The 17233-nt window shown below is 51.0% G+C and overlaps 1 protein-coding gene across 5 annotated transcripts in view; it reads left to right on the top strand.

Moving 5' to 3' along the window:
• LHPP (phospholysine phosphohistidine inorganic pyrophosphate phosphatase) overlaps positions 1–17233 on the top strand; it is a 153976-nt gene that overhangs the window by 13955 nt on the left and 122788 nt on the right. For all 5 annotated transcript variants that reach the window (XM_033179833.1, XM_033179865.1, XM_033179842.1 and 2 more), the window contains exons 2-3: positions 7948–8135; positions 12594–12747. In XM_033179833.1, coding sequence (XP_033035724.1) covers positions 7948–8135; positions 12594–12747 — 342 coding nt within the window. The remainder of the gene's footprint in view (positions 1–7947; positions 8136–12593; positions 12748–17233) is intronic.

Below are 17233 nucleotides of genomic sequence, written 5' to 3'. Positions count from 1 at the left end.
TCCATTCAAACTTTGGACACTGATGACACAAGACTGTGTGCAGCTGCTCAACAGTGTCTAGCGGACCATGGGGAGGAGTCCGCAAGTAGGGGCGGGGGAGCAGCTGGCTGCCCGCCTTACTGCTAGGGTTGCCCTGGCCTGTCAGCTGGCAGGAGGAGCAAGTGCAGCAGGTTCAGCTGGAGCCAGTGTGAGGCCTGCACCGTGCCAAGGGCCCATGGCGTTTCCACTGTGCGCAGCCTTTACCTCGTCTCCTTCATGACAGCCCTGGAGAGCTGGAAGGCTGGGCACCACCATCACACCGTTTATGGCTGGGGCTCAAGACTCCATGAGCCTTGTGCGCGCGCCAGGGTGGGAAGCCAGACCCCACTCCTGGGGGACAGATGCCGATCTGTTGCTACTCCTACTTGCAGGTTGTCCCTCAGCCCAAGCTGGTGTGCATCATGGTGCGGGGCACAGGGTGGGCTCATCCCCACATCCGCGTGGGCATCCCCGGGGCGTATGTGAATAACTGTATATTTCTATTGAAAAAACAACTCTGCCCTGCTTACGGGGCTCCTGCTCGACCTTCTGTTGTGGAAAATTGGATTTTTGGAGGAAATGAGCACTTTGTGGGTTTCAGTTCTCCAAACGTGCATGTTCAATCTCCATTGCTTTCCAAAGGGGAGCGACTGAAGATCTGAAAATTAGACAGTGGCTAGCACTGCCCAGAGGCCCCGTTATTAAAAACATTTCAAGGCCAGGTGCGGTGGCTCACGCCTGTAATCCCAGCACTTTGGGAGGCCGAGATGGGCGGATCACTAGGTCAGGAGTTTGAGACCAGCCTGGCAAACATCATGAAACCCCGTCTCTATTAAAAATACAAAAATTTGCCGTGCATGGTGGTGCGCGCCTGTAGTCCCAGCTACTTGGGAGGTTGAGGCAGGAGAATCACTTGAACCCAGGAGGCAGAGGTTGTGGTAAGTTGAGATTGTGCCACTGCACTCCAGTCTGGGCAACAGAGCGAGACTCCATTTCAAAACAAAACAAAACAAACATTTCGGTGCCATTGGGGCTGCTGAGAGCCTGGGGCTGGTGCTGCGCCTGCATCTCCTTTCACTACAACCCCTGGGAAAGGGGGGTGGTCAATGTCCTTTCCCCTCTCTGAGGAAACTGAGGCGTTGAGCTTGTATTTCTCTGCACTGGTTCCCATTTCAGTAGTAATAGGGACCCCCCAGCGCACCAGGTGATGTCTGTGACATGGCCCCAGCAGGCAGGAGCAGGCTGGGAGTTAGGGAGGCTGAAGTCTGAAGTCTGATGTGGGAAAGTGCTGCCCCCCCAACCTCGCTGCCTGGGAACCAACCCTCCACCCCTTTGCCCCGCTGCCTCCACACCCCTTTCCTCTGGCTGTGAATTTCTCCATTGCCAAGTGAGCCCATCAGATCTGGAATTTGGTCAGTTAGGTGCTTGCTTCTCCCAGTAAAGCACCTGCTACGCTGGGTACTGGGTACTGTGCTGGGTAGATTTTGGATGGGATTCTAGAGAGCATCCGGCAAAGTTGCTGCAGGAAAGGGCCAGTCACTGCCTGCCAGTCTCCGCACCTGTGAACCCGTGAGTTGACATTTCTCAAATTCCAGCCTCACTCTGTGGGCCAGACAGCCCTTCTGACCTATGAGCTGCCAACCTGAGCCTTTTGATGACAATGACCCCAAGGGTTCCCTGCAGCCCTATGTACTCCTGAGAACCTGGTGGCCCCTCTCTGGCCTCTGAGACCCTGACCTGGGTGTCCACTGCCCCTCATCCCTACACAGGAGATGCTGGAGTGACTCCTCTCTTGGTAAACCAAGGCTCTGGTCGCTGAGGATGGGGCTGGTCCTGTGCCAGGGTGGCCCCAGGTGCTGACCTTGGCTCCACTGTGGTTGGACACCAGGTATGGCGGGAGTGCTGAGCAGACAGAGCCCTGCCCTCCCGAGCCCTGAGCCCCGGGCTTGCAGAGGAGGCAGAGGAGGGAGGTGGTGATGGCAGGACCAGAGCAGCACCAAGGGCTGTGTGAGTGCAGCTGGGAGGATGGGACCTGCCTGGGCGCATGGCTCTGGGGCTTCCAGAAGAAAGAGGCATGTGAACCCTAATTTGTAGGATGATCAGGGCCAGCCCCCAGGGGAGCGTGAAGGCAAGGACTCAGGGTGCTGCAAGGGCCTCTGGGTCACACAAAGGGGACCCAGCTGGGAGGGGCTCATCCTGCCCTTTTCCTGCGGCCCCCCACCTCCTGTCCAGCCTCCCCTCCGAGGGAGCCCCTGCTCCCTCCAGCCTCAAGACCTTCGGTGGTCCTCAGAAGGCCAGCTATTGAGCTGTCCCAAGGTCACTCAGGACGTCCAATAATTGTCCTAACACTTTACCTGCTGTGGAACAGTAATGAGAGGGTTTTCATTATTTGCGGGTGAGTGCTCCTGGCAGATGCCGACAGCCAGCAGATGTGGAGAGTCCGAGGTGATTTGTAAGGGCCGGTTCATCTGATGCACGGTAATTGCCCCAGGCGACGTTGTCACTCAGAGGCTCGTCCTGGCCTGCTGAGATGAGGTAAAGGTCAGTTCAAAGATCCAGTTTGGGCTGGGCGTGGTGGCTTAGGCCAGGCGCGGTGGCTAACGCCTGTAATTCCAGCACTTTAGGATGCCAAGGAAGGTGGATCACCCAAGATCAGGAGTTCAAGACCAGCCTGGGCAACATGGTGAGACCCCATCTCTACTAAAAATACAAAAATTAGCCAGGCATGGTGGTGGGCACCTGTCATCATAGCTACTCGGGAGACTGAGGCAGGAGAATCACTTGAACCCGGGAGGCGGAGGTTTCTGTGAGCCAAGATTGTGCCATTGCACTCCAGCCTGGCTGACAGAGTGAGACTCTGTTTCAAAAAAAAAAAAAAGATCCAGTTTGGCCACAGGAAGTGGGAGCAAATCCCCACTCTCATGGGACTCCTGGGGAGGAGGCAGCATGTTGAGATGGGGGCCACGGTCTCAGAGGAGCTGTCTGGCAGCCAGGACCCTGCAGAAGGCCCCTTCCCCAAGGTTCTTGGGTGGTGGGTGGGAAACAGCCCATCCCAGAGCTGGGCTGGTCCCTCTTTGCAGGGGCTCTTGGTGCAGCTCTTTGCGAGGCTTGCTGGGGTCCTGGAGCTGTACCTGACTAGGGCTTTCCTGATATTTTGGAATTCTTGTACTCCATGCCTCCCAAGGCCAAGTCTGTGGCATCCTGTGGCAGGCCCCACTGAGGGATAACAAGGATTTGCTACCTCAGCTGTCCTAGTCGGCCTGGGCTGCCATAGCAAGTGCCATTGACGGAGGACTTCAACAGCAGACGTTTATTTTTTCACAGTTCTGGAGACTGGAAGGCTGATATCAGGGGTCAGCATGGCCAGTTTCTGGTGAGGTCCCTTTTCTGGGCTTGTAAGCAGGTGCCGGCTTGCTGTGTGCTCACATGGCCTCTTTGTGCCTTCATGGAAAGAGAGAGCAGGAGTGCTCTTTGGTGTCTCTTCCTCCTAGGACACATCCTATCATGAGGAAGTCCCACCCTTATGCCTTCATTTTACCTGAGTCACTCCACAAAGGCCCCATCTCCAGATGCAGTCACATTGGGGGTTAGGACTCCCCGTCTGGGCTCACAGGCCTTGCTGCTTACAAGTTGTGTGACCTTGGTCAGGTCTCTGTCTCCTGGGGCCTCCATCTTCTCCTTCTAGAGTAGAGATAATGGTTCTTGCCTCATAGGCTCATTTGCCCAGTGGGTACGACTTACTGAGGGCCACCTGCGAGCCAGGCACCTGGCCCTTGGGGATGTGCATAAGGGACAGCAAATACCTTGGGCACGAGGACAAAATCAGATCATGGATCTTGAGTGACACCACCGTCCTTATCCAGAGGCAAGGCTCAGTGTAATGTTGTATTAATATTTTACTCTTTAAACAATAGTGCATACTTTATTTTCAGTAGCTTAAAATAAGGAAGAGGCAACCTGGGGATAGTCCCTGGTGGTCAGAATGGGTCTCTGGTGACTGCTCAAAGGGGGGTGTGGTCCGGGGCACAGAAAGACAGAACCCAACGGGAGGACACTTACCCTAGCATTTCACATCAGATTTTTCAGGGACAGATTTCATCTCTTAAACTAGTACTTGCTATTGTAAGAGCATATAGGTTGAATGAACTTCTGTCAGCTTTTCAAAGGAGGCCTGTGGCTCAAGAGTCCCAAAGTGAGTTCTGTGACTTACTCATCTTTCATCCACATCTGAAGTTGTGTTTGGAATAACAGATGTGAGTCACTGTCATCTCACTGTCACATCGATTGCTCACTGTTCTGAGAAGGTCACATCATCATTCATTAGCAATAATTAGTCCCCAGGGACCCCCTGCACTTCTTCACTCAACTGCTCCATTAACTTGGGTCCGAGTCACACGTTCCCGGTGCCAATCAATGGAGATCTATCCATAATGTACAAGGTGATGCTATTAGTTACAATATATTAACTGCCTAATTTAAAAATTAAAAAAGCTATCTTTATGAAGGGCAATTAACCAGTAAGTGTAACTGATAATTCATAAACCTCTGATTAGGAAAGACAAATAGTAAGAAAGGAATGAATCACTTGTGCTATTGAAGAAGACGTTGCCAACCTCTTGTCTGCATTCACTATGTGGTCAGCAGATCTACACATTTCTTCCTAAATTGCACCTGTCAGCTCCACGACTGGGGGTCTGGAGGCTTATTTCAGCTCAGAAACATGTTTTTCATCACGGAAGCCTGTCTGTTTCTGGTGGGGGTTGTAAGGAGGCTGCAGGCTCAGGACACCCTCAGGGAAGTAGCGGGTGAGATCATTTAGACTTCTCCATCAGTCAGTCATTCAGCATATGTTTTTGGGGGATTGTGAAGTGCCAAGCCCTGTGGAAAGCCCTGGGGATGCCAAGGAGACCCGAGCAGATTCATGCCTAAACTCCTGGAGTTCGTAGGCCAGTAAGAAACACAACAGATGCATAAATCAGATGATTGGAGACGCTGGTTAGTGTTATACACAAAAACTGACAGAGAGAGATGGGGTGTGGCAATGTTACACCGGACGGTGGGAGGAGGAGGGGACATTGGCCTGAGTCCTGCCACCTTTTCCCAATAGCTGTCACTACCACTCAGGGCTGTATTTGGGGCCCTCCCTCAGTAGTGGGGAATCGTGCCTGGCCTATCTGCCTGTTTTTTTGTTTTTGTTTTTTGTTTTGAGACAGAGTCTCACTCTGTGGCCCAGGCTGGAGTGCAGTGGCTCAGCTCACTGTGACCGCCTCCTGGGTTCAAGCGATTTTTCTGTCTCAGCCTTCTGAGTAGCTAGGACTGCAGGTGCCCGCCACCACACCCGGCAATTTTTGTTTGTTTGTTTTGGTATGTTTAGTAGAGACAGGGTTTCTCCATGTTGACCAGGCTGGTCTCGAACTCCTGCCCTCAAGTGATCCACCCACCTCAACCTCCCGAAGTGCTGGGATTACAGGCATGAGCCACTGTGCTCTGCCTTATCTGCCCTCTCAGTGGTTCTCCACTCCAGCCTCATTTTCTGGCTCCACCTTCCACATACCCCACGCTGCTCGGATAGTTCTTTCTATCCGAGAGGGCGGGGCCAGTGCACACCTGCCTGTGCACCAGGTGGGCTGCCCTTCCCACCACCTGGCCTGCCCTTTCCTGCCATCTCCTTGTCCGTCCCTCAGGCCTCCAGTTGGGTCTGAATCCCCAGTCTTTAAGACCTCACACTGGGCTGTGTCCTTTCCCCACTCTGCGAGAGAGCTCCAGAGTGCCGATTTCCTGTTCCTGACTCCACTGTGAGTAGATAGCAGCTCCACCTCCAAAGTCTCAGGCTCAAGAGGGGGAACAGAAAGCCCTTGACATTTCTGGGCTTCAGTCCCTCACCCATAACATGGATAAATGCCATTCACTCTGGGTTCAGTTTGAGTTGAGTCTTTAGTTGGGTCTCACTTGCTCAGATGGAAGTTGATTTCAAGCTGTAGTTCTAGTAACTGGGTTGAATGTGCGTGTATTCCTTTCCTTGGGGCCACATCTGTAAACAAAACTTGAGCACATGCCTCCTCTCTATGTGTATTTTCTATAAATTTTAAATTACGCATTTAACACTGTTTTGCTGTTTTGCTTAGATTGTAAAAAATATGCAGCTTGAAAGAATAGGTGAAGAGCCAAGGCGTCTGCATCTTTGGCGCTCGGTGAAATGCGTGTTTCGGGCCTGTCTGAGAACGGCGCCAAATGCAATTAGCATGGCTGGTTAATTTTACTAGGGTTTCTTAAAACCTTCGGCCCTTGGGCTTGCAGCGTGATGTCTTTTCCACGAGTCCACACTGCAGCTCGATGCAGATGTCAGATATGACCACTGCCTTGTTGGGGCCGGTTTGTCCAGAGAGGGCTCTTGTGATCTGGGTGAGGGAGCCAGGTCTGGCCTGTCACCCTCCCCCCAGGTCTGAGTGACCCACCCCGCCCACCTCTGCAGGTTCCTCTAACGTGCACAGGTCCCTTCCTGGTGGGCGCCAGGTCCTCCAGCCTGCTCTCCCTACACAGAAGCGCCACACCCTGGCCCTCTCTCTTGCTGCCCCAGGGAGGCCTCCCCTGGCCTTCCTACCCCACCTTGTCACCCTCTGTCTGCTCACCCTGTTTATGTTCTGCAATAGCGCCTCTCTCTTATCAGTCACAAATTGCCCTTCCTTCGTGGGGTCTCTTGTTTGGTGCCCTCCTCCTACCCCACCCTGGATAGTGGCCTGGAGATCCAGGACCTTGTCCATGCTCATGACTGGCCAGTGCCAGGCACGTAGTAGGCGCTCACTGATAGTTTGCAGAAGGGTGGATGTTATTTCATTTGGTGCATTCTGAGAACTTGCCCAGGTGCAGCCTGGATTCGCGGGTCTCCTGTGAAGTCAGGAGGGAAGAAGCTTGGTGCCGCCGGCCAGTGGCAGCATCCTCAAGTTCGTGAGACCTCCAGGCTGGGTTTGAGCAGGGTCCAGGTCCTGTCTGTCCGTTCCAGAATAGTTGGTGTCCCTGATGACTTTGACAAACCTTTCTCCATTGACAGTGATGAGAAGACAAACCTTGTCTCGGGCCATCTGCCTTTGTACCTTTTGGGAAATATGGATCCAGAGTTAGTAAGGCGTGGATGTGTGCAGCTCGTTTGCAAGTGGAAATGCTAAGTGTGGTGGAAAGGGACAGAGAAATAGCTGTGGACACTCAGAGGTGGCCCCTAGCCAGGCTGAGCAGGATTGTGGAGAGGAGGTATTGCATGGCTCTCGGGCTGGGTAGAAGTGGCACAGGTGGGCCAGGCACGACGGCTTACACCTGTAATCCCAGCACTTTGGGAGACCTGAGGTCAGGAGTTTGAGACCAGCCTTGCTAACATAGTGAAACCCCGTCTGTACTAAAAATACAAAAAATTAGCCTGATGTGATGGCGGGCACCTGTAATCCCAGCTGCTCTGGAGGCTGAGGTAGGAGAATCGTTTGAATTTGGGAGGTGGAGGTTGCAGTGAGATGAGATCATGCCACTGCACTCCAGCCTGGGCGACAAGAGCGAGGCTCCGTCTCAAAAATAAAAAAAAATAAAAAAATAAAGAAGTGGCACAGGTGGAGATGTGGGGGGACAGAGCTGCATCCCAGGCAGGGGGAGGGGCAATGAAAAGGGAGGTCAGTGGGGAACCTCAGGGAGCCTCAGGTGTATGAAGTCCAGTGAGGATGGAAAGAGTTGGGGCGTGGTATGGGGTCCTCTGAGAAGGGGTCTGCTTCAGCTCAGAAATCTCAGTCCGAACACACCCGGGGTCAGCCAGGGCCCCCTCAGGGGCTCGCAGTGGCCTGGCCTGTTCTGGACTTTGCTGGATGCCCTCCGAGAAGCACCGCGCAGCCTCCTTCAGAGGCCCCACACTCCACGTACTGACTCCCCGGGCCTGTGTCTCCCTTGCTGCAGACTGAAGGGCTCCCGGCTGAAGGTGAGGTTCTGCACCAATGAGTCGCAGAAGTCCCGGGCAGAGCTGGTGGGGCAGCTTCGGAGGCTGGGATTTGACATCTCTGAGGGGGAGGTGACCGCCCCGGCACCGGCTGCCTGCCAGATCCTGAAGGAGCGAGGCCTGCGACCATACCTGCTCATCCACGACGGTAGGCCTGCTGGGCACCAGGACCTCATGGGGGTGAAAGCTCCCTTTTCCCAGGGTGGGGGCTGTGCAGAGGGACCTCTTTCACAGGGCTGGACCGCTGACTGAGCTAGGCCACCAACACTCAGGGGCGGGGGGCAAAAACCTCATGGGACTTCCTGCTGGGGGCTGGGGAAGTTAAGACCCAGCCCCGTCCATTCCTTGGCCTCACACCAGAGGGTCCTTAGAGCAGATTCTGGATGGCTCCTGTGAGGAAAATCCTAAGCTCTCTTTCCTGATCTAGGATGGACCAAGGGACCAGGGAATTGTCAAGGGGGTGGAGTTCTAGCTCCTGTTGAGAAAGCGACAGAGAGAGAGCGCGAGAGACTATCAGTGAGAAGCTACATTGAGGTCCATAGCTTCTAACGTCTGGCACCATAGCCTTGAACTATGTGAAAACCAGCCCTGCTCTTTGGAACAGTTTGCAAATAGCTGTAGGAACAAGGTTTGCATCCTGATTTTAGTCTGAATGCAAGAACAGAGAGCCCCTTTGACCCTCAGTGGGGAGGATTTTTTGGAATGAAGCAGAAGGAACAATATTATCTGGTGCCTCCTGAATATTTAAAAAGAAGAGACATTAGCTATTCCAGACACTTCTCCATTGGTCCACTGCGCCTTCTCCTTCCTCCGAACTTGATATTTTTTTTTTTACAAACCACTAGGCAGAGGCAAGCATGGTTTTTCCTTTCCAGGGCAAGGTGGGGGCTCTCAAGAAGTGGCGGGTGCCCCCTGGAAAGCCCAAATGTTGACTTCATAGACCTAGTGCCAGTGAAGGCTGACATGCCCAGCCTTTAAAAATCATGTTTCTCAAAATGCTTTCTCTGTAATTTAGGATCCCTGCTAGTGTCTTTAGAACATGGTCTTCAAAGAAAGAAGATTTAAGAAAAATTATCTTCCCCTATCCTTCAGAAAAGGGTTGCTGGACCTGGGAATAGAGCTGGAGGAAGCCAGCCGGAGAGGGAGGTGGGCATCTGCTTGGAGGGTGGCCTTGGCCAGTGAATCAGACAAGCAGATGACAAAGCTGGGAGGCTGGAGGGAGGATGAATACTCTTCCTCAGCTGTAATCCTGCATCCGTGTTTTCAATAACTAGACCCTTGTTTTCAGACTTGGAATTTTTTTTTTCAATCATTGGTGGATTTTCTGTCTAACATTTTATGAAAAATTTCAAGCATACAACAAAGTTCAAGTAATTTTTACTTGGAATAGTTTATTTTTTATTTTTTATTTTTTGTGTGTGTGACAGAGTCTCGTTCTGTCACCCAGGCTGGAGTATAGCAGTGGTATGATCTTGGCTCCCTGTGACCTCTGCTTCCCGGGTTCAAGTGATTCTTCTGCCTCAGCCCCCCAAGTAGCTGGGGTTACAGGTGCGTGCCGCCATACCTGCCTAATTTTTGTATTTTTAGTAGAGATGGGGTTTCACCATGTTGGCCAGGCTGGTCTTGAACTCCTGCCCTCAGGTGATCCACCCACCTCAGCCTCCCAAAGTGCTGGGATTACAGGAGTGAGCCACCGCCCCCTGCCTTGGCATAGTTTTATACCCTTTACCTAGGTTGTCAATGACATTTTTTGATATTTTCTTCACTTTATATCTGTCCATCCCTCGATCTGTCTGTCCATGTTATTATTTAGATGCATTTCAGAGTAAAATGCAGACACAGGTATACTCCCCTAAACACTTTAGCATAGCATTAGAGTTCAGTATTTGTTTACAGTTTTTCCTGTTGATGTAAAATATACATACAATGAAATGTACACACCTCAAGTGTACTTTTGCTGAGTTTTGATGAATACATGCTGCACCCATGGAACCCAGCCCCGTGAAGAGCTAGAGCTAGACCATCACCATCACTGACAGCTCTGACAGCTACCTCGCGCCTTGCCCAGGCGATCTCTACCTCTTGTCCCCTTAGAGGCAACCACTGTTTGGATTTTTTTCATTATAAATAAGTTTTCCTATTCTAGAATTTTATGTAAATAGAATCATACAGTTATAATTGTACTGGGGCCTCCAGTGCTACCCCCAGGCTGAATGATTCATTAGAAGGACTCACAGAACTTCGAAAAAGTATTACTCTCAGTTAGACTTATTACCGTGAAGGAATAAAGATTAAATTCAGCAAAGAGAGGAGACACATGGGGCAAAGTGTAGGAGAAGACAGGAGTGAGCTTCCAGTTGTCCCTTCAAAGTGGAGTCCTACTGGGCACACTTGATTCTCCCAGCAATGACGTATGACAGCACGTGGGAAGCACTGGCCACCAGGGAAGCTCACTGGAGCCTCAGTGTCCAGGGTTTTTGTGTAGACATTAGCACCTGCATGACTGACCTTAGCAACTCAGTCTCCCACCCTGCAGAGTCCAAACTGATACAGCTCGGCCAGGGCTTCAGGCATACACAAACAGGTGTTCACCATAAGCCAAGCTGTTAGCATAAATGATCTGGCCAGACTGAGAGAGCAGGGCCCAAGGCCTTGAGCATACAAAACCCCTCCTATCAGGTAGGACATTGCCGTGGTTCAGAGGTTATCTCCCAGAAGCCAGTCTGAAGACAGGCCTTTTTTGGAATGTACAGGGTTTGAGCAACCTAGTCCTGCTGAGTTAACCTTTCTGTCACAGTAGTGTTTTGTGTAAGGCTTCTTTTTTTTTTTTTTTTTTTTTTTTTTTTTTTTTTGAGACGGAGTCTTGCTCTGCCACCCAGGCTGGAGTGCAGTGGCCGGCTCTCAGCTCACTGCAAGCTCCGCCTCCCGGGTTCACGCCATTCTCCTGTCTCAGCCTCCCGAGTAGCTGGGACTACAGGCGCCTGCCTCGTCGCCGGCTAGTTTTTGTATTTTTTAGTAGAGACGGGTTTCACCGTGTTAGCCAGGATGGTCTCGATCTCCTGACCTCGTGATCCGCCCGTCTCGGCCTCCCAAAGTGCTGGGATTACAGGCTTGAGCCACCGCGCCCGGCCATGTAAGGCTTCTTTTACCCAACATAATGTTTTTGGGATTCACCAATATTGTTGCTTGTATCAGCAGAGTTGTTCATTTTTATTGCAGAATAGTAGTCCATTGAGTGAACAGACCACAGTTTATCCATTCACATGTTGTTGATACCTGGATTGTTACCAGTTTTAGTCTATTATGAACAAATCTGCTCTGAACATTCTTACACAGTTCTTTTGGGTAAATACCTAGCAGTGAAATTACTGGGTCATAGGGTACGTGTATGTTCACCTTTATAAAATACTGCCAGACCTTTTTTTACAGAGGGATTGTACTATTTTGCACTTCTTCCATCTGTTGCAGCTGTTCAGTATCCTCACCAGACCTTGGCATTATCAGTCTTTTTAATTCTCACCATTCTGGTGGGTATGAAATGGTATCTCATTGGGTATTTCAGTTTCTTCCTTCCTTCCTTCCTTCCTTTCTTTTTCTTTTCTTTCTTTCTCTTTCTCTTTCTCTTTCTTCTTTTCTTTTCTTTTCTTTTCTTTCTTGTCTCACTCTGTTGCCCAGGCTGGAATACAGTGGCACAGTCTCAGCCCACTGCAACCTCTGCCTCCCAGGTTCAGGTGATTCACCTGCCTCAGCCTCCTGAGTAGCTGAGATTACAAGTGCCCACCACCATGGCCGGGCTAATTTTTGTATTGTTAGTAGAGACAGGGTTTTGACCATGTTGGCCAGGCTGGTCTCGAACTCTTGACCTCAGGCGATCTGCCCACCTTGGCCTCCCAAAGTACTGCGATTACAGGCATGAGCCACCATGCCTGGCCTCAGTTTATTTTTAATTTAGAAAGGTCGACAGGTAATCCTAAGAGATATGACAGCATGTTTCTTCTAGGATCTGAAGACACAAAGCCAATGATTTGATGTATCTTTGCAAATTTTCCTATTTTAATTTAAAATGGGAGAAGACAAGGAGAAGAAGGAAGAGAGTTTCCTAAGGGAGCTGGTGAACTGGGCCTGTGGGGATGGATTCTGCTTTTTCTTCAGGACATATGTGTGGGGTCGCCTGAAATGTGTCAACGGTTCTTACAGTTTGGGACCAGTAGTGCCAACCCTCCAAGGCTTGCAAGCAGCCCCGTTTCCTCCTGCTGCAGGCTCTCAGTGTCTTCTGAGCAGATTTTCCTTCTCAGTTGCAAAGCTGTGGGTTTCCTGCCTGCGATAGTGACCTCAGGGAGCTCCTGGGGCTGATGCTGTATTGGGATGGAGGGTCCTGGGTGGGTCCACCTTTCTCCTCATAAGCCCTCAGTGAGGAGCCAGATTCCCTCCTCTGTCAAATAGGAATAACACCCTTCTGTGTCCACCTCCCATGGTAGCTGTGAGGATCAGAAAGAAATGTACCTGAGAAAGGGGGAGGACATGTGAAAGGTATCCCTGTAGGAGACGGGGAGGTAGGCCACATCCTCCCAGGGCTCCATTGCACTCTCTCTCTCTCTCTTTCCAGGAGTTCGCTCAGAATTTGATCAGATTGACACATCCAACCCAAACTGTGTGGTAATCGCAGACGCAGGAGAAAGCTTTTCTTATCAGAATATGAATAACGCCTTCCAGGTGCTCATGGAGCTAGAAAATCCTGTGCTCATATCACTGGGAAAAGGGTAAGTTGGCTCCAGGGACAGTCATTTCTCAGTGCTTTAGATGAGGCTGTGCTAGTCTCTGACTTGTGGAATCAGGCAGAGAAGGAAGCAGAAGGGGATGTGGGGGGAGCACCGGTGACCTTCTTCTCCCTCCCTTTTTCATGCTTTCTCTCTTCATTTCTTTATTCCTCTCCTTTAATCATTTCTTTAGGAAATAGGAACACTCTGTCTTCAGGAACTGGTTGATGAGGCTTCCACGTGGAGTCTAGACGAGGAGAGGGCGTCACTGCAGATGGAGATCCTCTGGAGATCTCAGAGGCCAGCTGTTGATTGTCCCAAGTTTAGAGCAAAGAAGGAGAAGGTGCATTTGCATAGGCTGCAGCAGGATGTTGCAGAATGCTCTCCAGGGTTGTCTAATTAGTAAAAAATAGGCTTGAGGCCTACCCAGTCTGGGCACTGACAGTCTCTGGCCACAGATCACTGTCTCTGTAAAGGTGTGATTTTGTGATCAGTGTTTTATCTGAGCCTCTAGCACGTGCCTTGCCATCTCTTTCTTAAACAAAACAGTGTTGGTTATTTTTAACATTTAACATTTTTCTTACACTGTGATAGCACATGTTCATTGAAGAAAAATTAGACAATACTGATGAGCAAAAGAAGAAACCAGAAAATATTTTTAGCCCCACTGCACGAGGAAAACACCTGTCACTATTTTGGTGTATGTCCTCACAAGTGGCTTCCTGTGCGAATAGACCATTATGGATGGAGGTGTTCACAGCATTGGTGTCACACTTGACCTTGTTTTGTCACCCATTTTTTATTGTTCACCAAACAGTATTTGTGAATGACTTAGCATGCAGCAAATGGATATGTCTTGGGGCACAGTTATCTGTTGTGTGGCTATCTTGTTTTTTTTTTTTTTTTTTTTTAGACTGAGTGTCGCTCTGTCACCCAGGCTGGAGTGCAGTGGCGTGATCTCAGCTCGCTTTAACCTCCACCTCCCGGGTTCAAGCGATTCTCCTGCCTCAGCCTCCTGAGTAGCTGGGACTACAGGTGCCTGCCACCACACCCGGCTAATTTTTGTATTTTTAGTAGAGACGGGGTTTCACCATGTTGGCCAGGATAGTCTCGATCTCCTGACCTTGTAATCCACCTGCATCGGCCTTCCAAAGTGTTGAAATTAGAGGTGTGAGCCGCCACACCCAGCCTCTTGTAATTTTTTTCTTTTTTTTTTTCTGCTTATAAGTTTATTCAATGCAAAATAACCTTCGCCAGTTTTACTGAGGTAGCTGACCACATCCACGACCAAATACCCTAAACTGAAATTCAGTTGCTGACCCAGCCCCAGCCTCAGCTTTCTCATTGACACTAGGGGGGACAGCGCTCCATCTGTGGGTGTCTCTCTCTGTCTGTGGGTGTCTCTCTCTGTCTGTGTCTCTCTCTGTCTGTGAGTATCTCCATCTGTCTGTGGATGTCTCTGTCTGCGGGTGTCTCTCCCATCTGTGGGTATCTCTCTCTGTGGGTCTCTCTGTGGGTATCCACGGGTGTCTGTCTCTATGGGTGTCTCTCTGTGGGTGACTCTCTCTGTGAGTGTCTCTGTGTGTGGGTGTCTGTGGGTGTCTCTCTGTATGTGGGTGTCTCTGTCGGTATCTGTGTGAGTGTCTCTGGGTGTCTCTGTCTGTGGGTGTCTCTCCCATCTGTGGGTGTCTCTCTCTGTGGGTGTCTCTGTCTGTGGGTGTCTGTCTGTGGGTGTCTCTGTCTGTGGGTATCTGTCTGTGGGTATCTGTCTGTGGGTGTCTGTCTGTGGGTGTCTCTGTCTGTGGGTATCTGTCTGTGGGTATCTGTCTGTGGGTGTCTCTGTCTGTGGGTGTCTCTGCCTGTGGGTGCCTCTCTGTCTGTGGGTATCTCTCCCTGTCTGGGGTGTCTCTGCAGGTATCTCTGTGGTTGTCTCTCTCTGCCTGTGGGTGTCTCTCTGTCTGTGGGTATCTCTCCCTGTCTGTGGGTGTCTCTGCAGGTATCTCTGTGGGTGTCTCTCTCTGTCTGTGGGTGTCTCTCTGTCTGTGGGTATCTCTCCCCATCTGTGGGTATCTCTCCCCATCTGTGGGTATCTCTCCTCATCTGTGGGTGTCTGCCCATCTGTGGGTATCTCTCCCCATCTGTGGGTATCTCTCTGCCTGTGGGTGCCTCTCTGTCTGTGGGTGTCTCTCTGTCTGTGGATGTCTCTCCCCATCTGTGGGTATCTCTTCTCATCTGAGGGTGTCTCTTCTCATCTGAGGGTGTCTCTCCCTGTCTGTGGGTGTCTCTGTCTGTGGGTGTCTGTCTGTGGGTGTCTCTGTCTGTGGGTATCTGTCTGTGGGTATCTGTCTGTGGGTGTCTGTCTGTGGGTGTCTCTGTCTGTGGGTATCTGTCTGTGGGTATCTGTCTGTGGGTGTCTCTGTCTGTGGGTGTCTCTGCCTGTGGGTGTCTCTCTGTCTGTGGGTATCTCTCCCTGTCTGTGGGTGTCTCTGCAGGTGTCTCTGTGGTTGTCTCTCTCTGCCTGTGGGTGTCTCTCTGTCTGTGGGTATCTCTCCCTGTCTGTGGGTGTCTCTGCAGGTATCTCTGTGGGTGTCTCTCTCTGCCTGTGGGTGTCTCTCTGTCTGTGGGTATCTCTCCCCATCTGTGGGTATCTCTCCCCATCTGTGGGTATCTCTCCTCATCTGTGGGTGTCTGCCCATCTGTGGGTATCTCTCCCCATCTGTGGGTATCTCTCTGCCTGTGGGTGCCTCTCTGTCTGTGGGTGTCTCTCTGTCTGTGGATGTCTCTCCCCATCTGTGGGTATCTCTTCTCATCTGAGGGTGTCTCTTCTCATCTGAGGGTGTCTCTCCCTGTCTGTGGGTGTCTCTGTTGGCTTCCCCTCTTGTGGGTCTTGCAGGTCGGTCACGCTCCAGACCTTTAGGCCGCAGCCTGCCAGTTTCCGGATGGCTGTGGCATGGGATGGCAGACACCCTCTCCAGGGGCAGACGGTGGTAATCACAGAGATTCTGGATACCTGGGTGGGTGAGGTACCAGTAGAAGTGTCTCCAGGCAAACTTCCTTCACGCAGCCTCAGGACTTGAGAGACTGCATGACCTTCATGACATGAAGGTTGGGCACATTCTCCTCTGCCAGCTCTGGGTCTTAGGCAGGTGGACATTCTTCTTGGCCACCATCACTCCCTCCTTAAAAAGGAGTTCATAAATAGCAGTCTGGTTCTTCTTAGGCATCAACATCTCTGCAGCTGTAGGGTCCAGGGCTGGAAAGGGCCATTTTTTTCTAACTGATCCCTGCTAATGGCATCTAGATTGTTCCTGGTTTTTCACCATAGTAGGGCTGTGATGAGCCTCTTGGTGCATTTCAGCTGACATCTCCGGATACAGTTACAGAACAAGTATTTTTGAAGTTCTTGAGGCATGTTGCCAAGTTGTTTCCAGAAAGCTGCACAGATTTATTCTGCACAGCCTAGAATTCTAGAATCACAGGGTTCTGCACAGCTAGAATTCTAGAACCGCAGGCTCCTAGGGTTGCAAGGATCCTTTGGGGTGTCTACCTCAGCTTCTCATGAAGTGTGGGAATTCCAAGGCCATGGCAGAGGAAGTGTTTTCCAGCTTTGGTGCTTCTGGTGACAGTGCTCACTGCCTCTGCTTGCTGTATGGGACCAACTGATGGAACAGATGGAGGGACTTTTTATCTGGCCATTGGCCATTGCCATGCATTTTGTGTACCCCATTTTGTGTAATTCTGACTACAACCTTGTGGGCTCTAGGCAGGTCGTTTTGCAGGTGGGGGTGTTGAGGCCACAAGAGATGAAATAAGCTGCTGTCCCCAGCCGTTGAGTATTGATAGGACCAGGAGCACCCCTTGGCATGGCCGACCCCAGACCCTGTGCTTGTTACCTCTAAGCTACATTCTAGAGCAGACTTTTTGCCCACACAAGCCTTAAATGTGGGCTGGGGACAGTGGCTCATGCCTGTAATCCCAGCACTTTGGGAGGCCAAGGTGGGCAGGTCACCTGAGGCCAGGGGTTTGAGACCAGCTTGGCCAACATGGTGAAATACTATCTCTATTAAAAATTTAAAAATTAGCCAGGTGTGGTGGTGCACGCCTATAGTCCCAGCTACTCGGGAGGCTGAGGCATGAGAATTGCTTGAACCTGTGAGGCACAGGTTGCAGTAAGCCAAGATCATGCCATTGCACGCCAACCTGGGTGACAGAGCAAGACTCCATCTCAAAAAAAAAAAACCTTAAATGTATTTTTGAGGCTGTGTTTAAAAATGGGGAGATTTTACACAAAATATCCAGATTTCTGGATTCTTTGAAGAATCAGAAGGTTTGAAGATAGTGAGCCTCACATTCCTGCACACGCAGCGGCATTGCTGGAGCCACTGCCTCCATTAGTTTCAGTTTACCACAGACCCCACCCCTCCCTGTTGTCCCCGTCTCCAGACCGCAGAGTCAGTTGCCATTGATCAGGCGCCGTTTGTTGTTTTTT

The sequence above is a fragment of the Trachypithecus francoisi genome, unplaced genomic scaffold (assembly GCF_009764315.1).
Source record: "Trachypithecus francoisi isolate TF-2019V2 unplaced genomic scaffold, Tfra_2.0 Contig01579, whole genome shotgun sequence".
In the NCBI taxonomy this organism is placed as follows: Eukaryota; Metazoa; Chordata; class Mammalia; order Primates; family Cercopithecidae; genus Trachypithecus; species Trachypithecus francoisi.
Note: the sequence above shows the minus strand (reverse complement) of the source record. Positions and strands in the feature narration are given on the sequence as shown.